We start from the raw sequence: 26427 nt of genomic DNA on the forward strand, positions 1-26427 counted from the left end.
TAGCAGAGCCGCCCTGGCCTCCGCAGCTCTTCAGCCCGGTGCCCAGCCCCAGGGGCCCAAGCGGCTGCCGCCGCGGCTCTCCGTCCCCCTCCTCCGGAGCACGGGTCCCCTGGAAGGGGGGTGCAGAATGACCCCAGAGCAGGCTCTGCCCGAAGGTGCAGCGGCGAACAGGCCACCGAGACGCTCGAGGCTGCAGTCCAGCCTTCGGAGGACAGGGCTCGGCACGCAGCCCAGCTCCAACCTCTAGGTGCGGCTGCCGGACAGTGTATACCTGTGAAAAATATTTAACAACAAAAGCTGCACCAGAAAAACTCAGTGTTTCAACATGAATGAAGGGAACTATATCTATTTTAAAGAAAGAATCTTTTCGAAGAAGTACATAAATAATTGTTCAACTTATTGTGTTTAATAGGATCTAATTGGTTGTTCTTCAAAATCATGCACCTTTGTCTGGATCCCCAACTAAGAGTGAATTCAGGGACTAATCAGAACTGATATTTCACGTTGGGAGATGGAGTTGCCTGCAGGAGTCCTGTGAGCTATACACAAAGGCTTCACAATCTCAGAACTCCAATATGGAAACTATTAGATGAAATTAGTATTCAGATAATTTGTTGATTGAACACTTTCCAAAGACAAATATAGATCATTAAATTGAAAACTCATGTTCTGGACTAAATCAAACTTTCCTTGTTATCTACCTTCTTTCCTTCCTCCTTCTCCCATTCTCCCATTCCTTCTCTTCTTTAGTATCTTTGTTATAAAAATTATGCATCCTTCATAAAGGACACATAAAAAATTGTCAATGCAACAGATAGCCATTGGCCAAATCAAAGATAAAAGTAATTTTCTAACTCCTAGATATAAATTGTGAAACTAGGAAATTTCTCATTTTCCCAAAGCTTCCAATTTCTTTCTCTCCTAAGGAATAAGTGGAAAATGTTGGGTATTTATCTGTTTAGGCATACAATTTTGGATAAATTACTGCGTGTGTATGTGTGTGTGTGTGTGTGTGTGTGTTTGTGTATAAATTACTGGAAGAGAGAGAGGGAGAGAGAGAGAAAGATTTGTACAATTCGTCCAAGAACACATGGCATTTATATTCTATCTCTATAAATTTGTCAAACTAAGAGATGCACAGTGTCAGAGTTGAACTTTTCTCCATATTAGTTTTGAAGTCAATCTCCCTTAGAGTTTACCTTTTGGAAAGAAATTACTTTATGAGTTATGGTTCCAAACATTAAGGGAAATCCTAGTCTATATTAATGATATTTTAAGTTGCAATTATAAGAAATCTATTCTCCTTTACATTGACTAGAACTGCCTCTCCACTTTCTTCCCAATTCAGATTTCATAATTAAGTCCTTAAGTATCTTCCAAAAATTAGGTCACTTTGACCTGTACGCCTGAATAGTCCTGCTGTTAATTTTAATATGACAAAATAAAAAGGGCATTCTTTACTTTCACCAACTTAACTATCCTCTGCTTACAGGATTTTACTATAGAAACATTTAAAAATAAAATATTACTATGGTTTGAAATCAGATAAAAATCTAGGTAAAAATCTATTGCACACAATCTAGACTATAAACTGGCAGATAAAATATACAAACATTCATTTATGTCTTAAAACAGTCATATTTTTTATTCAATTAATACTATTAAGAACCTACTCCATGAAAATAATAAGGAAAGTGGCTAGAAAGATGTATAAAATTAATTTCCAAATTTAAGGACCCTCTAGGACAGTAATTAAGGTAACATGTAAATAAATGACTTTTTTCAAGTGGCCTGTCTTAGTTCTCAAAACTGAGGCAAATGAAAGAATAGATTTGTCAATTCTAATAGCACACTCAAGTAATGAGAAGGAGATAGCTCAAGAGACAGGCAGAATTATCTATAGGAAAAACTAAAAGGACAACATTTTAGGACAAGGAAGGAAGAAAAACCCAGAAACAAAAAATCACAATGATGGAGGTATCATTGAAAATACATTTATATTGCAGTGGCCAAGAAGCTGGGTGTGGTGGCACATGCCTATCCCAGCAGCTTGGGAGGCTGAGGCAAGAGGATCACAAGTTCAAAGCTAGCCTCAGCAATTTAGCAAGGTGCTATGCAACTCATTGAGATCCTATCTCTCAACAAAATACAAAAAAGGGCTGGGGATGTGGCTCGGTGGCTAATAATTGCCCCTGAATTCAATCCCTGGTACTCCACTCCGCCCAACAACAAAAATACACATGCAGAAAGCTGAGTTGGTGTCTTCTTGAGGAAAGTTTTGAATGCCAAGTGAAGCAACTAGAAGTTATAATGTAATTATAATGTAATTTAGTTGAACTGATCAACAGGACCACTAGAAGAAATTGGGATATCAAAAGATAAAGCTACAAAAATGGAAAGTAAGTTGACTTTTCCATTTTTAAAGAGAGAAGCAGCACACACATGGCAATGTCAAGAGAAGAGTTGGAAATATGAGACTGGTTTCCATCAGGGAGGGTGAGATGAAGAAGTGGCAGTTGTCAGGCTGGAAGTCAGGGCTGAATTTATAGGACTTAAACATTCTGCAGCAACAGTCACAAAAGAAGCCTAGCTTTATAACTCACAAATAAATCATTTCTTCAGAGTAAGATTTGATAATTTTTATATCTGTAAAAAGTTGAGATGAAACAGTACTTCTATAAACCATCCCAGCTAATATTCTGTAGTTCCTTAACCAAGTCTACACTGTCCATGATCACTGCCAAGAAGTGCCATCTTGCCAGTGGTGTTTATTTGGAAAAATCAAATGCTTTAGAGCACCATTGCTATTTATGAATATCCTGGCCTATCTTCTATCTTTCTTCCTGGCAAGATTACTAATATACAAGGGGAGTGAAGAATGTCTAGATTTAACACTGAATGTCATATTAACATTCCCTGATGATACAGAAACAGCCTGGTGAGTTTTTTGAAGTTCCATGCTGAGCAAAATGAACATTATACAATAGAAAATACATCTACATTGCATGTATTTATTAGATTATATTCAATGACAAATATATACTGAAAATATATAATTGCCATTACTTTCATTTACTCAAAGTGTGGCCTTTTGTGATACTGGTGAATTAACCCAGGGCCTCATGCTTGCTAGGTAAGTGCTCTACCATAGAGCTACATCCTCACCCTTCATGGGAGTTTTTATATTTAAGAACACAAAAGGATCTACCTATCTAAATTTTCCAAAAGTTATTTAACTTAGATAATACTTTAGATATGCTTTATATAAAGGTCTTATAAACATGTCTCATCAATTACAAAACAAAAAAATGACTAATATGAAATATGAGAAATGAGTTGTTTTTCAAGTTCTATATACTCCACAAGTCTATCTAAATATTCCTGAAACCAAATCCGTATCTATAATATTTCAAAAATATTGAATACATTTTTCTATTCACAAAAGTGTTTCCCTATCTTTTTAAAACATTAGTACTTAAAGAACAGCCTTCGAGGCATTTCTTCATTTTGTTTTAATTAAATCAAATTATTACATCATAAAGTATATCTTGAACATAAACACCAAACTATAAACCTTATGACAAGTCAATAAATTAAAAATAAATTTTGATTTCTCTATATCTCATAATAAAATTTACACAATTGCTTTTGAATATTTGGTTGCCTAACTTCAGCAGAGTTTTATAATGGTCTGTATTACAAGGTAGCAACAAAGAGAAAAAAAAAGTTGTAAAAACTTTTTGTATAAGTTTATCAGAGAATCCTTTATTTTCCACACACATTAGAGTTGCCTCTTCTCTAATAATCATAAAACTATCTCAATGAATTCAGAGTTATGTCTGTCAAATCATTAATAAGGTTTAACAATTGCCTTAAAAGTTCTTTTAAAGTTATTGCTTTCATTTATTTTGCTTTTTTTTTAGTTGACAATTGTATATGTGGGGTGGGGCTACTTTGATAATAATCACAATATAAAACAAAATTGCCACATCATTAAAGAAATTTTAAAAAGAGAGATAATGGTAACCAATGAAAATATTTCCATCAATGAATACCATTGAGAAAACTAAGAAAATATATTTTCCTTATAATCTTAATAAAAAAAGTGGAAGAAAATATTTCTAAAGAGGTATGTATGGTGATTTTTTTGCAAATAATGAATGTGTAATTGACATTATTTACTAAACACAATTTTTTTCAGGTTTAGTTTTTTGAATATTTTATAATAAAAATCTACACCAAAAACTCAATCTATTACATTTAGTTATTTCTCTACCTTATAGTGATAAAATTAGGCTTTGTAGAATTGTTGTTACCCTTGGAAATTGGCACTACATGGGGAAAAAATGATAAAAGAGGCAACTTCACAAAGTCAGCATCCAAGTTGATGTCTGTATCCCCTTATCATCCTTCCCCCAAATCTTTGAGTTTATGTAAAACTTTGAGAGCAAATTTACTCAAATGAGTTAAACCCTTAGAAGTTCTTTTCAAATATGTTGTGTAATTGGGAATAGAGGAAAAACTGTCTTTTGCCATAAAGATGACTTTAAAAACATGGAGCAGTAAAACACCCTCTATGTACAAGTTTACTTGGTCTTACTCAATGGTCAGTTCCACAATGACCACATACACAACTTTTTGGGGACACCAGGCATGTATAACAAGAAAAATTACTTAATCACAAAAATAACCCAAGTATGTGTTCAGCCATCTAACTACAAATATTTTTTTTACATTTGTAGTAACACTATGTGCTTATAACCTGCATGTTTTCATATAATACATATGCAAAAGAATATCATAGAAGTCATCAAATACAAGTCCATCTTCCCTTTAGCTTTTCCAATAGAGAAGGACAATGACCTGATCTGTCAAAGTCATTGCAAAAGCATCTTACATCCAAATCATTGTCTGTGTTGAAGTGTGTCTTGTATACACTTAGCTTTTTGTCTGGCATGCCAGAGAAAACCAAAATCAATATTAAATTGCTAACTCCAAATATTAATAAATGGCATCGGCAGTGAAAGACTGATAAGCTTGACTGTTAGCTTGAGGGAATGGCCTATTCTTTTCTTTCCCTTTCTATATTTGCTTTTGCCAAACTTCCCTCAGGCTGGAAATAATCATAATAATTGGAACCAGCAGAAGGAAATAGCTGATGCTGCTAGGCAAGATGAAATAAATCTGCAACTCAAGTAATACTAAATATAAGCTCCATATGAGCATACTAGAACCAAACACCTGAGATAAGACTATTCTTTGGAGCCAAACTCCCAAGTTTACATTTTACAAGCAGATACATTCTAGTTATGCAATATTTATAATGAATCTGCATGCCACCAAGTGTAAACAAATATCAAATTTATATCAACCATAGCAATAAGATCAACAATTTTCTAAGAGGAAGAAAGAAGACAAATAAATGTTTGATTTATAAGGAAATATTCATATAAAGAGATAATATAATTAATGTTTAAGTTCACAAAAAAAATCAGAAAGCACAGAAACACTGCTAGGAGAATTTTACATTCTCTGCTATTTGTAGTATTTTATTCTCCTTGACTTTTAAGACAGTCCTGTTGTAGTATTTTTACGGTTGTTGATATGCTATGTAATATTGAGACAGCAGAAGAAGAAATGTTATAATCCTTCCCAAATGCTCATGCATTCAGCATGAATATTAGCAATTAATCTTGAAGTGTTTGAATCATTGTATGATGGAAAGAAAAAGAAGAAATGAATGCTATTTCTATTAGAAAATTTGAAGTTTTCGAAAGGGAAAGCTGAACTAGAAAATGACACATGGTAATATAACCATCTACTTTGTAGTTTGGGGCTCCTATGTAGGGGATTGGTTCATTAATCCTCTATATTCATCCAATTTTAGCAATATAGCATAGTAGATAAGAGTAAGGCCATTTAAGTCATGCAGCTACTTCATATTGAGTGACCTTGGTCAATCTGCGTGACCCGGGGCAAGAGATGAAATACTTTTTGCTCTAGTTTCCTCACGTTTACCTGGGATGATTAAATTTGTTTTCCTCATAGACATAATATGAGCCTTAAATCATGTAAGTAGAGTGAAATGGGACTTTTCCTGCTTTCCTGAGATACAGCTGAGTTTTCAAAACTGTTAGCAATGAAAAACAATCAAGTTTTCAATCAGTCACATCCCTGGTAAAACCAGTTCCAAGACCATCTTTCTTATTAACTTAGACTGGAAGATCCAATACTTGAAAAAGGATTCTATAAAAAGAATTCCTGGAAGGGAATCTTAATAAATAAGGAAGTTCATTGACTCTTCCTTCTTAGGGAGGAAGGATTGGTGTTTGCAAGGAAGTGGTCACGCACAAAGATCCCTAAAAGACCCTCTACTTGTTGAATTCTTGAAATAGTTATAGCTGCCTCATGATTATATCCACAAGCTAAGTGTGAAAGAGTTCTTGGAAGAATCTGTAATGTAGTCCCATGAGCCTGGGGCATTTTAGTAAGGATAGGGATTTGAGTCTACTTCTTGCCAGAGGAATTCTGAAGGTAGGAACTTCAGTAGAGCTGCTCAAGATATTTGCACAAAAACATATGTGGCTGCATTTCTTTTACATGAAAGGTCAAGGATGCAAAGTTTTCCATGGCAAATTAGACACCTCAGAAGAAATATATTAAAAGCTCTCTTGAAAGTAGGCTGTTCAAGAGGGCTACCTGCTGGGCCACGGGGCTGCAACAGAAAGAGCCTGGAGGTGCAAGATAATGGACAGAGCTGATGGAGGAATTTTAAGTGATCAGGTTGAGAATCCAGTGGCCTGGTCAGGAAATGCTGCAATAGACAAAAGTGTGGGTAGAAGATGAGGAGGAAACTGGAATACCTTTGAGGAATACATAAATACGGTCCATAACAGAAAATCAGTGTCTAAGTGCCTGACATAACACAGGACAAGATGGACAGAGTGAAAGAACCAGAGGAACAAGTTTTCACTCCTTTATTCTTGTTTCTTCCCCCTTGCCATGACATCAGAGGAAAGAGGAGGGTGGGAAGATAAAGCATACAGAGAAAAGAAACAGATCATGCTTACCTCCTTTATTACTGGTTCCCAGAGATCCTGGTCCAAACTGAGTTTAAAGATGGCATGATGTTAAGCTGGATGCAATATTAAAGTTTGTATTTGGAACAGATATATATATATTTTAATATGGTAAAATAAGACTATTCTGATACATGAACATGACAAACAGTCATGAAGTGGGCCAGGGATGCTATCTAGACATGCAGCAGTGAGATCTGACAGAGTGTACTTCAAGACAAGGGCAGGTAAGAAACAGAAACACTCATTACTGTTTTCCATCCTTCAAACAGTTGTGGTCAACAAAGCCCAGCTGCTAATACTATCACTAAATATTGTTGTTAGTTATCTCTTAAGTAAATTCAGCAGTGTTTATAATGCTACATTAAATTATATAAGAACTTTCAAGTTCAGTATTAATAACTTCAGGGAATGCCACATGAATATTTAAATTAAAAAAATAAGGAAATTGGTTGGTTTGCCCATCAACCAAATGCATCAAAATATGCAATGAAACATATAAAAGGAAAAAAAAACCATTGTATATGTGTTGTGTTATTTTCTGACTGAATAAGCTTTTATTTCTAATTACTCAGACAATTCGAAAGTATTTTTAAAAGGATAGTACTACATGAGTATCATTTCATTACTGATTTACTATGAACTACTTAATCTACCACCTCTGCATTTTCCAATAGAGCAATTCTCTTTCTAAAACAGCCTAAAACAATTCTTATGCTGGATTAAAACCTCCTTTCTGGAGTAAAATAGTCAATTTAAGTTTTCCAATAAAGAAAATCTCTTATTCCAACTAAACTTCTAAGCTGCCTTTTTTACACTGCAGGGCTGTGGCACTGCTAGCCTGTCTCTGTCATTAGAAGCTAAACTATGGAGATGCTGATGGGTAACTGTCTCAGGAACCTGGCTTTTTACAGGGCTCACACTATTTTGAATCACAGTAAGCATAAGTGACACACTGATTTAACATATCACATTTAAATTAAACAGAAACACTCTCCTTTGCAAAACAATTTCAGTGTAAGGATAAAAAGAATACTCAATAAACTGGGCAAAATCATAATCTAGATTAATCATGAGCAAAGATGCATTTCAGAGAAAAACGCAGTAGCATTTATGCCCTATTTTGGAAAAAAAAATAACACTTTATGCAAAATGAGTCTCATAATGGATGAGGTAAGCAGTGATCACACTGCCAAAAATCTACCACAGCATAATATAGACTCTGAGTATATTAAAAAAAAATTATTTCAATCGTTTTAAAATGTTTTTTCCAGGGTGTAGCTTTAGGCTAAAATGGCTATACTTTGTTAATTTTGCATGGAGTCTTTTAATATATGTACTGGTTAATTTTATGTGATGACTGTGCCATGGGTTACCCAGATATTTTGATTAAGAATATTCTAGATATATCTCTATAAAGGTGGTTTCAGATATTACTAAAGTGATTTTAGATCCAATTTAAAAAAAAAAAAAACAGTGATACTGTGTGAAATAGTTATGCCCTCCCTACTGTGAGTGGACCTCCTTCAATCTGTCAAAAACTTGAATAGACATCAACCCTCCCCCTGGCTGTCTTCAAACTGGGACACTGGTTTTTTCCTACCTTCAGGCTGGAACAGAAACATCAGCTTTTCCTGGCTCTTAGGACAATGGCCTTTGGCTGGAACATAACTTCAGCTCTACTGGGTCTCCAACATGCTACTCCCGGGCAGATCTTGGAATGGAATGGTCATCTTCCACAAGTGCTTGAGCCAAATTCTCATCATAACTCTCTGTCCAATCCCAGTGTGCCCCCTCACTCCCCGCCACCTTGTTGGCTCTGTTTCATTCACTGGAGAACTCCAACTAATACAATGAGTCTCAAATAAACTAAGTAATATAGGGAAAGAGGACCCACCTTCATCACTGATTCATTCAATGAATATTTTCAAAGCATTCTACATACATTCAGGCACCATTCCAGGTACAAGGGAGGCAAATATGAATTAGATGCTGTTTTGCCCTTGATGGGTTCTAGGTCTAGTTCAAAGAACATATTTAATAACTTCATTGGCAAACCACAGTTATATCATATTAAAAGAATTACATATTTTATTGGGGTACTAAGAGTCAGTAGAATATGGATCCAAATCTCACACAGCAATTCTGGATAAAATAACTGAAGCTTTCAGATATTGAAACATATTCATTTATAACATCACTGTAAAAGACATAGAGCTTAAAGTAGTCTACACTTAATTTCTGGGACCCTGAACTAAAGAAGTTACCTACTATAATGCATTTTCTTTCATTAAAAGTATGTATTATTAAGGTGTATGACATGGAGTTTTGATATATACACATGCATGTACCAGAGTGAAATGGGTTCTCCAAAAGACACATATGCTACACAGAAATATCTGGATAATTTTATACATCAGAGGAAAATAATTCATTCCAAACCTATTCTCAATGAAGATTCTTAACACAGTTTAGAGAAGAGTTTATATTTCAGGGTTTACTCCAAATATAGCTTAGAAATTCCCAGCAATGGTCAAAAAGAATTATCTTAAAATACCACATCAGAGAATCAAAGAGTAGGAAATTTTCAAGCTTCTGTGACCCTTGAATTAAGATTAAATATACAAGCTAATAATAGCAACATTCTTAAAGACAGGATCCTTGATATTATGGTTTGTGTTTGACTAATAAAACAAAAAATACTTTAGTGCTAAACAGATATGTTAATATTTCTATATATGGTAAGTCTATCTTATATGATGAATATTCAGAAGAGCTCAATTTGAAAAGACTGAATTGTATTTTATCACAGACAATCTTCTCCAGATCCCTTGGCTTCTGTTAGAAATATAAGCAAAGAAGAATCATGTGCAAGAATGTTAAATACAGGCATTCTTCAGATGTCCACTATTGGCTTCTTCTCATTCTCAGAACTCTCCTAAGGGGACTGTAGCTCTTAACAGGGCTCCTGCTATTACTGTACAAACGATGTATCTCACCTCTCCTAACTGCAGTTCCAACAATTCTGAAAGATCTAGATGTATGTGTCCAACAATAATTGCACATCAGAAACTTACTATCTGTGAGACACCTCAAACACATTATATTTGCCAGACACTCATTTTCTGTATACATTCTATTCTTTAAGCAATATCCATAGGAACAAAGTGAAATAAGAAAATTTTCTAAATACATAAGGCCATTTGTATAACTTAATTTTGTTAACTCACTATCCCTAATTCTAATGCTTAGCGTAAATTGTTTTAATTAAAACCTCAGTGACAACTATCTCATGTATATGATCACATTACTTATGCACACATGAATAACCACAGTATTCTGAAAATGGCACACTGCTTTCTCTGCAGATCTCAGAGATGGTAATTTTCTCTTTCTAGAACAGCTTGCAGCCTTTTCCCTATAGATTACACTTTAATCTCTATATTTAAGGCATCTTCATCTACTCTACACACCCACCAAGACAGAAAGCTGAATCATCTTTACCTCTTGACTCCCCTTCACCACTATCTTCCACTAAATGGAATACAATTCTTACTCTATATCGAAAATGTGTCTCAAGTTGACCTTCTCCGTCCACTCCAAGTGCTGAAGCCAGACATAAGGCCAAGCTCTCTTTCTTCTCCCTTCAATACATGTTTCAAACCAAATTTCCTCTCTGTTCTACTTTCTACCAAAAGAAAATTCCCCCAAAATGAACTAAGAAAAATTATTTGTGTTTATCCTTTGCTCAATCACCTTCAATGTTTGTTCCCCTATAGAAGAGCATCCAAAATTTTTAGTTTTTCATATTTAAGTCTTTCTTGATGTAGGCCCAAGTTTTCCTTCTGGAAAAATCTTCAGTTGCCACCAGAAGTACTCAGGTCCCCCTCTCTCTAGCTTCACTGGTTTCTGTCTAGTTTTCTGCACAGGAGTCATTTTTACCTCTGGTCATGCTCTTCTCTCTGCTTTCCACATCACCACTCCTGAACTTCCTGTCAAGCATTAGAGACAATCTCAAAATCTCTAATGCTATGAATCATCCCCTGCCCCAAATTTCCATCTCCTATCTCCAAATAATATAGCATTTATACCTCAACTGCACTAATACTTTCAGAAAAGATTTCCAATTACCTTATGTTCTTTGATTTTACCAACCACTGTAAAAATAACAGTGGAAAAAGTTAATCCCAAGTGATAGGAATGTGTCTGTGACTGAATCCAATGAAGTCTTTAGGGTCTAAGTTCTGCTTTCTTTGTATTTTACCCCTATGCTTCTCCCTTATCCTCCTCTGTGCTCAAAAAGCAGAGTTTATTTCTGTAGTGTTTTAAGATCAGCTTTGTTGGAGGCTGCCTCTCCTTCTAGTCTCTAATCCTGGAAGGGCAGGTCTGATCCTTAATGTTGTTTTAGTGCCAAGTCCCACCTGTAGCATGTCACAAAACACAAAGTAATGAGTGAATGGTTTATTCAATTAACCAGTCAAAGGAAGTCAATATTTTAGAATATGTTTACTTTGATGGGATATAGTATATTGATGTGACATATACATAAATCTAAGCTGAGTTCTGTTCCATCATAGCACAATTCCATATCCCTCTTAACCATGCATTCTATACAGAGAAACTGTCCATCATCCTTTCTACAAAGGTACTTCTTGAAGGAGTGGCATGTGTATACTCTTTCCATTTTTCCACTTTCTACTTATTCTTCAGCCTTTCGTCACATGGCTTTTTTGTACCATCTGTTCCACTGAAATGGCACAAAGTAAAGATGATCTCCATTTTTGCCAAATGCAATGGGAACATCCTAGACTTTGCCTTTCTGTTTCTACTGTGTTGGTCAGTTCTGACCTCTCACTAGTAACACTGCTTTGATGGTAGTCTAGTTTATTTCCTGCAATCCCTTGGTCTTTCCTCAAACAGACATCAGAACATTTATTTGTTATTTTTATATGCTCTTGTCTGATCTCATATTCCCTAATATATATAATTCTTGTGACTTGGAGACTGAAGTATACCTTATTACTTGAATTCTTTCAGGTACTTCACATGGAATTGCCTTCTACTCATATCTGCTCTTTGCTTCTAGTCTCTGTCTACAGATTGACATCACTCAGCAGAAACCAGAAAGTCAAGAAAAATTCCTCTCTCTCTCTCTCTCTCTCTCTCTCTCTCTCTCTCTTTTTGCTGTATCCAATAAATGCGTAAATGCGGATGATTTTTACCATCTACATATTTCTGGACTCAGTCCCCTCTTCCCCATTTCCACCATCATCATTCAAGATCTCAAAGCCTTTCCACTTGATGATTATTCATGCTCCTGAATCATCTGCTATTCTGTATCTCCAACCTCATTTTATTGGGTCTCTTCCTTGCCTGAATATGTTGCATGAAATGTTGAAAAACTGAAAAGATATTGGACAAATCTGACCTTGTAAATTCAGTTCTTAAAACCTTTCAAATCCTAGAAGGCAAGGTAGAATAATGGTTCAGAACACTGATTGGATTGCAATCCTGGCTCTGCTTTTGGTGGCTTCTGCATACTGCAGTCTCTTTATTTGTAAACTAAGGCTAAGGATAGAATCTATCTTACAGAATCAAATGGAGATTAAATAAGTTGACATATATTTAAAATTCTTGTAACACTGTGTAACATATAGTAAGCACTATGTAAATGCTTTTTCTCTGATTTTAATATTAGTAATACTCAGTGGCTCACAATGCAGTTATATGCAATGACTTGGCCCCTGTCTAATCCCCCTGGCTCATGTTTTACTATTTTCTGTCTTAAAATTTCAGACTTTAGTTCTTAGGGAGTCTTTTTCACATCTTCCTTAATAACAATGATGCCATGCTTTTTCTCTGGAAGAATTATCCTACCTTCTTCATGTGATCAATTACTCAAACATTTTTTCCTCCATAAAACTGAGCTTGAAACCAAGAGAAGTCAGGTGCCCTTCTGCTGGGGATGGGTTTTTTAAAACATTTATTGAATTGAAGATTCTTGTTTATTGTAATTAGTAACTAAATATAAAAATTAAAGGATACTACAAATGTTAAAGGATAATACAAATGCTATTAATTATATATGATAATTATGATAATTGTAAAGGTATTAAGCCTATACTATATTTTAGGCCCTAGGCTAAGCATACTATAATCATTATGACATTTATCCTTGTAAGATCCACAGGAAGAAGATTCTATAATTATATCTGTTTTTTAAAAGGGTGAAACCAATGTGCAGAGATACAGATTAATTTTTTCTATTCCCATCTAGCATAGGGCAATGATCTGACTGGACTCCAAACCTGTTTGTCTCTGAAGCTGCATACTTTTAACTATTACACAGCAATATGAAATCCTTGGTGTGTGAACAAGATTTAGGCCCCTTTCTCCCATTGCTATCTAGCCTGGTATTTGTAACATCAGCATGACATGAAAGTATTGTAGATAGAAAAGTTATGGACTGAATTGCCATCCATAACCTAGATTACTGAGAAGGCCTAGTCCATATTTCTACCCTAAGACATGCTGTTTTCTCACTTTGTTCTGCTAACCTCATGGAGGGCATATTTATAAGTTGGAAAGAATCTTCTCCTCATGACCTATAACTCAGGTCACACAAGAAGTACCACATTTTGAAGTACTTGCAGGTAGAGATGCTATCTTAATAATGTTTAATTCATCTTTATATCACCAGTCTCTTCCTTAGTACCTGCCAAAGAGAAGGTTACCAGTAAATGTTACATAATTAGTAAATGAATTCTAGTCCCGAATAAATAGATTTGGAATGTTTTAATGTGTCAGTGCATAATTACATACACTCCTGGATCAAAGACACAGACATTTGTAAATATTACAGAAGTCAAAAGAATACTTCAGGTTGGTTTTGGCATGAATTGTTGGCATATTTTTGTAACTGACTTGCTTCCTTGATTATATTCTATTTTGGATAATGTTAAAATGAATTTGTATTTCTACATATTTTTGTTAGAATGATAACAATTTCCTAGTGCTTAAAACAGAAACAAAATTGAATGAAGTAATGGAGAAATACTTAAGAGTTTGGGTGAGCTTATGAAACAAGAAATTGCATTTTGATTCATTCTCCAAAAGACTTCTGTTTTTAAAAGATCTTCATCAATAAAACTGTAATGAAATATCTATTTTATTGCATATAATAGTTATATAAACTAGAATGATTTTGACGGCAGGTAACTGAAAACTAAATCTAATTATCTTAAATATCTTGTATATTATTTTTATCTCAGTGACAGAAAGTCTGGAGATAGGGCAGTTCTAGGTTCAGGGTCTCAGTAGTTTATCAAAGGGCCAGCACCTGTTATTGTTCTGTTCTGCCATGCTTTTTTAGCTTGCTCTCTTCCTGCTCACAAGATGGCTGCAGTTGCTGCACACATCTCCTCCATGTTCAACAAATGACTTTCACAGACAGAAAAGTGAATAACTCTTTCTTGAACCTTATTTTAAGAACTAAGAAATTTCTCAGAAAATCCTCGAGGGAGTTCTCCTTAATTTTCATTACTTAGAAACAAGTTACAATCCATTTTCTAAACAAATTTGAGGAGCACTCATGAAAATATGGATTCAAATATTTTTATTATTTACGTGATTTAAATGGTTTAATTTAAATTGGGTAAACAGCTGTTGAGGATTGTTTTAATATGTGAACAAATAAGGAGGTTAACAGATCTGTTTGTTTACTTTCACCTTTCCTTTTCATTATATTTAATAATTCTGTTCAGGATAATGTCAATTGTTCAGAAAATTGTTTTCTTAGTACCTGTTGGAAAGTTACATATTTTTTTTTAGCCATTATTGCCAGAATTCCTATCTTCATCCCAGTGCCAGTGAAGACAAAGATAAAACCAAACTACAGCTTCTTTGATAGCTATCACAGTAAACTGTATAAACTGATGCATCAATGAATAATAACTCAGCAAGTAATGCTCAATCAAGGAGTCAATTTACTTTGGGAGGAAATGGACATATTGATAGATTCCTCCGCTTTGAACTGCTTGCACAACTTGCCTGGACTATGTATCACTTGTATGCATTGTGAACTATCTGTTGGTGCAGCGAATTGTGGTAGTGCTGGAGTATCTTTGCTGATGGTGTCACTGGTGGTACAATTTTTCCAAAGGAGCCATCAATTGGCTTAGTGTCATGGCATTTCTGTAGCCTCCTCCCTTCTGCTAGGGATGGTCTAAAATTTGGGGGCCAACAGAGGTGAGGCAAAGAACCTCACCCCCCCCCACTGGTGCATAGGCCTATCCACAAGTATGGCTGTATGCTAGACTGGTAGTCAGTGATGGGTAAGATCCAATTGCAGTGGTATCAATCTAAGACAGGAGGCTGACGCCTTGAGGTCAGCTCATCCAATGACAGGTAAGGGCCATATGTAGTATTGGACAGCCTAACAGGCAGGGTCCCTAAACCACATGCTTGGTGTTTAATTAAACAGAAGGGGGGAGATGCTAAGAGCCATAGCTGAGTCGGAATGATGCATGGCATTTTTGCCAGAACAGAGTGGTTGAGAAGTGATGCCAGCAAGCCATTGAGATGATAATGGTTATGTTAAGCTGTGTATTCAATTGCATATTAGACCCCTGCTGTCTGCCTGGGCCTGCTACTTTGGAGTTCTCATGCTACTTTGGAGTTCTCTAGGGGATTCCTGGAGAGTTCCCATTGGTTGGGGAAGTGCTGGAGGAAGGATTTTCCAGAGGAGGGATTTCCGGTTGGTGTGGTGTGTGTTTGAGGGGGGGGGGGGAAGGCTGCTTGCGTGGCATTCACGGGAGTGCGGAGAATAAAGGAGTTCCTGTTTTGAACCTACAAGGCTGTGTTCCGGCTCAATTATTTTATGCCCAGCCAGACTGCGGCATTCACTGGCAAAGACATAGGATTACTTTGCTTGGTTAGGCTACTTGGGAATCATCCTGTGGGCTGAGATCAGTCTTTTATGAAATATAAGACATATCAGCATGAGAATTCTTGAATAAAACCAACATTTAGATAGGAAGGAAGTGAGGAATGGAAGAAGAAATGCACTACAATTGATGACCAATAGTTTCTTTGATAACTTTGTGGCTTTACAAGTTCTAGCCAAAAATATAGAAGAAAGCAACTCCTTAGTGAATGCTAAAAGAGATTCCTCAAAAAACTAGGAATGGAACCACCATTTGACAGTTATCACACTCATCGGCATTTACCCAAAGAATTTAAAATCAGCATACTATAGTGACACAGCCACATCATGGTTATAGCAGCACAATTCACAATAGGTAAGCTATGGAACCAACCTAGATGCCCATCAACAGATGAATGGATAAAGAAATTGTGATCTATGTACTCAGTGGAATATTACTCAGCCATAAAGAATGACTTTGTGACATTTACTGGTAAATGGATGGATCTGGAGCATATCATGCTAAATAAAACAAGCCAATCTTACAAAAATAAAGGTAGAATGTTTTCACAGATATAGAGTGCTTTACTTATATTGTGGAGGCTAAACCACAATAAAGGGGGAAAAGTAAAAGAAGAGAAGTTCAGTAGATTAGACAAGGGGAACAAAATGAAGGGAGAGGGACAGAAAATACAATAGAAGAAACCTAACATAATTTTCCTATGTACATATATGAAAATAGCTAAGTGAACCCCATCATCACGCCTACCCAAAAGAATAGGGGTCCCTAATTAGAATAAGATATATTGTATAATTTTATCAAAATGTATTATACTTTCATGTATAACTAAGAAGAAGGAATAAAATTAAATTAAAAATAAAATAAACAGCATTGTGAAAAAAATATTGAAAATAATGTAGAACTCAAGTGAAAAAAATAAAGTAGATTTCAAATGAAAAGAAAGAATCAATTTCCCCAACCATAAAGGGTATCAGAATTCTTTCACATTAGGTATCTAAGACTTTTCAATTAATTTTAAAAGTAAAGTCACTGGATATTAAAACTTGTACAGAAGTAAAGAGTTCTAGTATGCTATTGAATGGGAAGGGAACTGTAGGTAACAATGAGGTACTGTACTTTCCAAAAAGCTAGAAGAAAGTACATTGAAAGTTTTTACCATAAAGAAATGATAAATTATTGAGGAGATAGACATGTTTAATCTGATTTCACCATTACACAATATGGGCATGTATTGAAGCATCACCTGGGATCCCATCAATATGTTTAATTTTTAATTATATATCAGTTAATAAATAAATAAAATGTGGAAAAATAAAAGAGAAATAAAAAAGAGACTTGAGAATGTAAAAAGGTATCTTATAGATTTATAGACATAGTTTAATATAATGTTTGAGCTATCAAAGAGATCATTAATTTTATATTGTATTATATTGGATTTATGGCATATATGTTCTTTATAAATTCACATGCAGAATTATTGAACAGTGAATTAATTTGACATAAAGAAATGGTTCTAAATTTAAAACACTAATATAAATCAAATTATTATATTCTTCCTTTCATGGCAAAACCTCTTAGGATCTTTGCTAACTAAACTTAGTTTCCATTTATTAATTTATGTATTGGTACAAGAATTGAACTCAGGGGCATTTACCACTGAGCCATATCCTCAGCACTTCTTTGTATTTTATTTAGAGACAGGATCTCACTGATTTGCTTAGGGCCTAAATTGCTGAAGTCACGATCTTCTTGCTTCATCCTCCTGAATTGCTGGGCTCCCTTTTAGTTTTTAATTTCTAAATGCTGGCATGTGTATTTTAGATAAACACAAGTTAGGCAGCCTTTCACAATTTTTAAATAATTACACTTTTAGAATTGCAATATACTATATGTTCATATTATTGGATGCAGGCCTCACATTTTTTTAAGAGAGAGAGAGAGAGAATTTTTCAATATTTATTTTTTAGTTCTCAGCAGATACAACATCTTTATTTTATTTTTATGTGGTGTTGAGGATCGAACCCAGCGCCCTGCACATGCCAGGCAAGCACGCTACCGCTTGAGCCACATCCCCAGCCAGGCCTCACATTTTACTCTGAGACATTTAAACCAATAAAAAATTTAAACATTTATGCAAATATTTTATCTTATGTTATATGTTATGTGCCATGTAACATTACCATTAGAACACTATCCTGTGCATTATATAGCTTACCAGCTACTTAGCAATACAAATAAAAATAAGCAAAATCTGTCACTTCCTAACAACCAATACATATGAAATAGAGAAGCCAGTTAGGTACTTGATATCATTATGTTTTATGATCTCCCATTATCAGAGCTTAGCAGGGTTAAAGAAATCACTCACAGTTGAAAACTGATGGGGTCAGTATGTAAGCTTTGCTGCTAGATTTGTCAAACATGGAATGATTTTATGGAGCTATTGTCCCTTAATATAAGACTGTATCTTCACCTGCACAAGTGCTTCTCTAGTACTATTTGTTTAAAAACTGGCATTAAAGCCTAGTGTCTGAAAAAATATGTGACATGTCTGTGTGTGTGTGTGTGCATGTGTGTCTGTGTGCACACACATGAGCATGTGTATCCATGCATGGAAGAAGCACAACAAATTAATTGTTTACTGGGGCAACTCATGCTCTGAACTGAAGAGAAAGAAAGCATAGGAAAAGGAGGTTCAGGCATAGAAAAAATGTTTCAGAAGCAACACTAAGTAAAAGTGTTTCAGTATTTCAACTGCTCTTCCAAAGGGGAGATCAACTTCCTTTTGTTTATTTAGACCTCATTTCTGATTGCTAATACCAAAATGATGGCAACCCCCTAAGTACCTGACTTACAAGAAAGGCAAGATTACAGTTATCCATATTCAGGGTGTTTTGGGAAATATGCCAAGATGTTTGGGAGGTATTAGTAACTATTTAAGCCTTAATACATGCTGTCTAGTTTTTGAAGAAACTCTGTGTAGTGAAGGTGCTTTAATATCCTTACAAAGAACTACAAAGAAACCCACCTAGGGTTTGCAGATTAGAAAGCTTCACAGATGCAACATTGGACATTTTATATCTCTGCAACTCACTTGTGCTTGAAATCCAGCTAATCAGCTCTTGACAAACTGAGATTATGATGCTAGATTAAAGGGCGGATTGCCACAGCACTTTTTATGCTTTTATTCATACATGAATTCAGCTACATAAGCACCTTCCTATGCACAGCAACAAAAAAATATTTGGATAAGCAACATTGCTTATATGCAAAAAAGAAAAAATATTAAAAGGAAAATTTTATACATATATATATATAATTTTCCTTTTAATATTTTTTTTTGATTTTTTTCCTTTTAATATTTTTACCTTAACATTCTCTTCAATCTATTAAGTAACAATATAAAGTTTAAAAATTTTTTATGCTACCTATGATCTATGGCAACATAAATAATTCAATATAGCATTTGGTAAACTTATGTTTTAAAAAACCTCTTCAAATACAATGTAATGGGGAAAATATATTTAAAATATGCGTTTATTTTAATTATATAATTCTGCTTCTTGCTACTTCATTTCATAGTCACTTAATAAAATCCATGTTTATTTTTAAATTTTTTTCTGATTTCATACACATATTTCATTCAAGGCAGTTAAAAAAGTTCATAAAAAATTTCCCACTAATTTTATTATTAGAAAAATCAATGTAGACAAAATAGCTTTCACTTAAATCTATAAGGGTTTATTTTTTTCTTCTATCCCACAATATCACATATCTGTGCTTGGTTAATCTTGGACTTGATGCATTTTTTTAATTTGTAGTTGGACACAATAATTGTTATTTATTATTACTTTTTTTAATGTGGTGCTGAGGATGGAACTCAGTGCCTCACACATGCTAGGCAGGCACTCTGCCACTGAGTCACAACCCCAGCCCCAACTGCTATGGTTTTCATAGATTTTTTTAAGAAAATCAAAATAACTAAAAATGACAAAACCTCACATGACTTCACAAAACAAATATATGCAGAAAATATTTTCACAGGTAGAGCAAGACATATAGTCATTTCGACTGCTGAAAAAAATCTAGTCATTCGTTGAGAGTATCCACTCATGAGCCTTCGGGGCTTTGGAAATAGAGCCATTGGATGCACTTGAGATTTTATACAATTCTCAAAAAAGAAAACTTTTACTGTTTCTTCCCAACTATCCAAAATGGCCAGCACTACATACTAAACCCAACACAAATTTTTAAAGTTGAAAAAAATATTAATCTAAATGGAGTCTTTTGGAAAGAGCTGATAAAAATATCACTGAAAGGCAACAGTGAAAGCACTTTTTATCATCTACAATGATGTGGAATAATATGGTATTCAGCAGATGCATATTTCTATGCAAGTCTTTTCTTATATATGTGAATTCATTACTTATGAATTTATTATAAAATTCTCTTTATAACATACTTTACTTTTATTAAAGAAAAAAATCAGAAAGTACTTACTGGAGACAGAGACAGAACTGAGATTGGAGTAGGATTAAAAAAAAAAAACTTTAAGAAGTTACAATACTAAGAAAGTTGTAAGACCTTATTTCATGCTTCCTGACATGATATTTAATCAGACTGTAGCTAACAAAAATTTTTAAGAATCAATATTTGACATTGGATCTTCAAGATGAGTGTTTCTTTTAATTCTGAGATAGGATAAGTTCAATTAAAATGCTAAAATCATTAGGGTGTTAGCAGTGAAGATATTGTTGGTTCTTCATGGCATATCACAAAAAATGTTAATATAGACAATTATTTATATTGAGCTATCCTCATTCCCACAAATGCAAAGTATACTTCTTGCTGAATTTGGGGAATTCAGCAAGGAATAACTTGCTGGGTGAAAATAAACTGTCTAAAGTCTAAAATAAATACCAAATAGCATACCTTTACACATAAAGGCGGTATCATTGGGAGTTATTTTTAAAAGGTGAAAAGACAGTACTCTCCAAAGAAATACTTTTCAAAGAAAAGCCTCAAGTATACAACTTGCAAATTAGTCATGCTATTAATTAATCATTTTATTTCTTCAGTAAATCTTAAGAGTAAAATGTCTTGAAAAGTTTAAAATATTTTATAATGTTACTAGCTCAAAATGACCAATATGTTTAGAAATAACATTTGCTATAATTCATAAAACACATTGCCCTCCAGGCACTACATGTTTTAAAATTTGTCTAATCTTCTTAAGGTACTATACCAGGTTAGGGCACTTGCTTATATAGGTTGTATAAACTAGCTTATTCGGGATTCAAAGCAAGATAGTCCACACAGGAGAGTACCCATTTTATCACTACTCTCTACCACCTCCTGGGGGAAATGATTCTGCCAGGGCCTGCTATGCATTTGAAAGCCATTGTTTAAACTGCAAGCAATCAGAGATGTCAGATGTGCAAACTTTTTTCTCATTATGAAAGTAGATGTGTGAGTTTCAAGCAACTAAAAGGGAAAGTGAGCATAACAAATGTGCCAAAAGATGACACTTTGTAAATGTTAAGAAAAGAGATGGTAGCACTTAAATTCTTCAGCAGGGATGTCACAAAGAGACTCTCATTCAAAATAAAAGCATAACACACAAATGGTTATATTTCACATTCAAGGTCATACCATTTAAATTATACAGGAAACTATAGTGGCAGTCTCTCATAAATTATGTTCAAACAGAATCGTCTCATTGACCTTGTTTCCAAAACATTAAAGATATTTTATTTCTAAAATAATTAACTGATCAAAATGTTTAAACATTTCTATTATTTATTATTATTATTATTTGTATTATAAAAGCAATATAGTTTACATTCTATGAAGGAAAGTCAATTTTTATTGGCAGAAAATTTGACATAGTTCATTTTTAACTTTCCAAATTAAAGGAAGCATAGAGGTTTAACTTTACGATATTAGCCTAAAGTCAGTCAAGAAGAAAGCATGACTCTTAATAAATGTGGATCTACTTCCCTTTGAAGATGTTTTTGAAAGCAGCAATAGCAGGGAAAGCAATGGAGATCTTCTCTCTAGCACTGAATTTCAAAGGCCTTATTTGGCCTATCTTCCACATAGGATGAATCAGAAAACGTTTTTGCCCTTTATTTTCCATTGTGAGATATCTAATGGGAAATAAATCCAGGCTCTGTGGGCCTGGATGCATTAGCAGCCATATAGTGCTAGGAATGTAGAACACAGGGTCTATGCGATGGTCAGCTATGAACTTCAGTGATAAACAAAAGAAAAGGTAAAAGAATAACCCTTAGCATTCCAATATAGAGCTCAAAATCACCCAAGGAACTTTCTTTGACTTGGTCTGATACATGAATGAGATCATAAAACAGAAATGCTAATTTAGAAGTAAATACTTTGAGGAGGAAAGTTTATTGTCATAAATGAAAAAGCCATAATTCATAAAAAATAATTGTGTGTGACAATAAATGTTATTTTTCATATATGGCTCAATAATGTGTGGCTTAAAAGGAGATGGCTTAAACTATAAAGGAAACCCCTTAATTTAATTAAAACTTTTTTAAAAAATGGGTTTGAAAGCATTTAAATAGTAAAGAAAAATAACATCTATCTTGTTTAGTATGACATAAAGTCCTAGTAGCTCATCTTCTTTTAAAATTAAAATCATCTAAAATTATTATGACTATAATGTAAAATTAGTCAAATTAATACATAAAATTTGATAAAATAGTGTGATTTTTATCTGGTATATATTTTATCAATATACTTGTTATTCATACTTTCATTTTCTTTATAAAATCTGCCTTAGTTTAGCAATAATTATTCATGTAGTTTTTGTATGATGCTCAATATCTGAATGAATATTCAAAAATCATCTCATTAATATTTAAAAATACAACTGCTAACAAACCATGCTTAAGCTTTCAGCTATGCTAGTTTTTTGGCTCTACAGAAATATAACTACTGAGCCAAGAGTTTCTACATGATTTTCCAAAAAATGAGATCTGTACTAAAACCCAAGAAATAACACTACATTTATGGTTCTGAAATTTTTACTTTGTTTACAGTGATAAATAAAATAAACATTATTTGACAAATAAAAGAATGATTTCAACAAGAGAATTTTATATATGAGTTACTCTACTTAAAAGAGTATATTAAAGATTATATGTTCCACAAATGGTAACAGAAGCAATTCCTTTTCTTTCAGTCAGCAGTGATTCAGGAGATGAATCAGGTACCCATAGGGGTTCTTTAAACAAGGGTAAAAAATTCTATCATCAATGAAGCTGTGATGCCTAGAACTGAGGGCAAATATATGATGCAAAGTGATATTAACTTAGATATATAACTTCCTGTACAGATATTCCCTGAATTCTAAAAGCAACTATCCTCCAAATAAAATATAATACCAAAGTTTAGTGATCAGAAGCTGTATTATAACAGCAGGATACAAATGACACCTAGTTCAATTCTCTGTCTTACAAAGGAATCCAGGGAAAATAATCATTTTAGCTTCTTCATGAACACCCACAATCAAGGGAAGCTCAATTTGTAATATTGCTCAGAGACTTTTGGAAAGCTGTGTTAGAAAGCTTGTTGTTTAAATAAAGATAAAGATGCTTCAGCCTTTAAAATTTTTCCATATATTCATCTTAGTCTTGTCTTGTGGACTGTCACGGGATAGTCACAATTCCTTTTTGTACTTGATAGCTTTTCAATATTTAATGACAACTTTTATGCCCTCACTTTTTCAAAGTGTTTCCATTGAATTTTTATGGAAATGAAATACTCAGTACTCAACACTCAATAATTTCCCTTTCTTTCTCTTTTGGACACATTATTGGTTGCTAGTATTAAAATTTGTCAAAGAGGATATAAATATATAGTACACAGAATAAAATACTACAACATTTAAGATGCATTCACCATTGCAAACCACAATTGGGCAATTGATCCCTTCATAGGACACTATTAGTTCAATTTATGAATGTGTTAAATTTTGCAACCACTTTTCATTGCTAATACCAAGCCCGTGGTCAAGAAAAACATGACTTAGTTATGCAGTACATTTTTGTACTGTAAGTCAGAACTTAACATTTATATCTATTGCTATTAGGTAGTAGCATGACATAGAATATGCTAACACAAGTCTCAGTATTTGTCTTGGGTGTGTCATATTGAAAAACACCAACATACTGTATTACCTAACTCATATTCTTCAGTGTCATACTAATGTACTTTTGTGTCTTACAAGTTGCATAAGACTGTACAAAGTCATCAACTATTAATACTAAAATTCCAATGAAAACATTTTTGTATGACAATTTACATTTAAAACTTCTTTTTTCTCTTGCTAACTTTTAGATAACTGTTTTAGACAAAATTTTAGAGCAATCAGAAAATTTAAAGTGCTGTCCCCAAGGCCGCTTTTTGATAGTTGATCATGCAATAGGATTAAGTGGTTATTCAAAGTAGAGACAATGATATGCTCAACCCCATCTTTGAGGCAGGACGATTTAACATTGACAACAAACCTTAGATTGACATTCATGTGCAGCATACATACACACATGTGGCACATGAAATGTGCATGAAGCCATAAAATGATATGTATGTAATCACGTGTAAAAAACAGACACACTGGTTTGCACTTGTTAAAGTTGTCCTCTAATAAACTCATATTTTATCTCATTCTCTTCTCCTTTGGGACAATTTTCTGTTAAGCAAAGACGGAGTTAGCGGGAGAGTTCTGAAACATTCATCTCCTTAAGTCCACGTCACAGCCTTGCACTGTGGCTCATCAAAGTCAGGTTGAAGCTGAGGGAGTCTGAGCTGTAACCAGCTGGTATTCCCATCCAACTCCTCCCCAGAAACACGCCCCTCCAATTCCTCAGCCAGAGGAGAGCCCAACCACAGGAGGACTTCCATTCCGTGAGGACACCCCCTGAGTAAAGTATACTCCGGGAACCATCCTCCGCTCTCGACCCCCCAAAAGTAGAACACGCAGCTAGCGCCGCGCCTCCTTCCGGAGCCTCCTCCCTACTGCTGGCTAGGGGTGAGCGCCGGGGTTAGTCAGTCCGCACGTGACGCGCGATGCCCACATGACACCACCGTGGGCGGGGGAGGGGGACAGGGGAGTGAAGCAGGGAAAAAGTTACAGAAGACCCATCAAAGCTCCCAAAGCAATTTATTCCTTCTCTTCCTCGCCAGTTAGTGGTTCAGGGATATCTAGGGAACAACTGGGGACCCAGGCATCTCCAGTCCAGTTCTCGAAAAACTGGACGCAATTCTCCACTGGTCTCCCACCCTCTGCTCCTCCCAGCCCCACTGGTTATGCAGCTGCACCCTGGAGTTGCTCCTTCCTCCTTTCTTTCCCTTCCTTCTCCATCCCTCCTTCTTTCTTTCCTTCCTTCCTTCCTTCCCCCAAAGCTCTTCGTCCACTGCGGGCGATGCCACTGACACACATTCAATTTGCCCCGGGAGCTCTGAGGAGGTCAGACAAGGCCGAATACCTTCCAAAGGGGAGGGTCTAACTATGCAAACAAAGTTGCACGCCACACCGCAACCTGCTCCTCCCCTCCCCTCGGCCCCCCAAGTCGGATACCCGGCACAGTTCACTTGCACCTCAGGTCCTCTCTCGACCCCACCCCACCATCGCGCAACACACCCCCTTCCACACGCGCGCCCACCCTTGCATTGCCCCGCTCCGCAAGCCGTCCCTCTGCCTGGCAAAGGACCCAGCCATCCGCTGCGCTCACCTTGCTTGACACATTTGAGCCGGAGGGGGTCCTTGCAGTGTTTGATCACAGCCAGCACGTCCCTGATGGTGAGCCCCGCCACGGGGGTCTCATTCACCTCCAACAGCAGCTCCTCCGACACCAACTTGCTGCCGCTTTCATAGGCCACCTTGCCGGGCTTCACCTCTCCCAGGTAGGGGAACTGTCCATTCTCGGCTCCCCCCTTCAATTCAAAGCCCAGCTGCCCCTCCGGGTTCCTGCCAATGACACTCTCATGGACTTTGCTAGTCCAGTGGCTTTTCTTTTTCAAGCTTTTGGACATGGCAGTGGGGTGAGTCTCCTCAGTTCCTGGGGTTCCTTTGGGGAGGGTGTTGGTATTGAGAGAACGAGGATGGAGGAGCAAGGGGGCAAAGGGGTGAGAAGAGCAGACTTTGCTTTCCTCCCCCCTCTGTTCGGTGCTTTCCCTCTTCTTTGGATGAAGTGTGGACGAGGAAGGGGGAGGATGAGAGGGACGGCTGGGCAGAGGTAGAAGAGCTTGGGTGAGGTTGTGCTGTCCCTTGAATGACACTCAAGGCTGTGGCCCCGCAGCAGAGGAAGCTGTGGTGGCGGCGGCGGCGGCGGCGGCAGAGCCAGAGGAGCAGTAGCGAGCGGGTGGGGTGGGGG

The 26427-nt window shown here is 35.6% G+C and overlaps 1 protein-coding gene and 1 long non-coding RNA gene across 6 annotated transcripts in view; one reads left to right on the forward strand and one right to left on the reverse strand.

The window, feature by feature from the left end:
* Positions 1-26427, reverse strand: part of Magi2 (membrane associated guanylate kinase, WW and PDZ domain containing 2) — a 1275072-nt gene that overhangs the window by 1248471 nt on the left and 174 nt on the right. For all 5 annotated transcript variants that reach the window (XM_048786215.1, XM_048786214.1, XM_048786217.1 and 2 more), the window contains exon 1: positions 25786-26427. This exon is cut by the window's right edge. In XM_048786215.1, the coding sequence (XP_048642172.1) occupies positions 25786-26086 (301 nt within the window). In that variant the 5' untranslated portion in view covers positions 26087-26427. The remainder of the gene's footprint in view (positions 1-25785) is intronic.
* The window catches only part of LOC125611400, a 4935-nt gene continuing 4327 nt past the window's right edge, over positions 25820-26427 (forward strand). The window contains exon 1 of the long non-coding RNA XR_007341600.1: positions 25820-25957. This is a non-coding gene — a long non-coding RNA (uncharacterized LOC125611400). The remainder of the gene's footprint in view (positions 25958-26427) is intronic.

Source organism: Marmota marmota, unplaced genomic scaffold (assembly GCF_001458135.2).
Source record: "Marmota marmota marmota unplaced genomic scaffold, marMar, whole genome shotgun sequence".
Classification (NCBI taxonomy): Eukaryota; Metazoa; Chordata; class Mammalia; order Rodentia; family Sciuridae; genus Marmota; species Marmota marmota.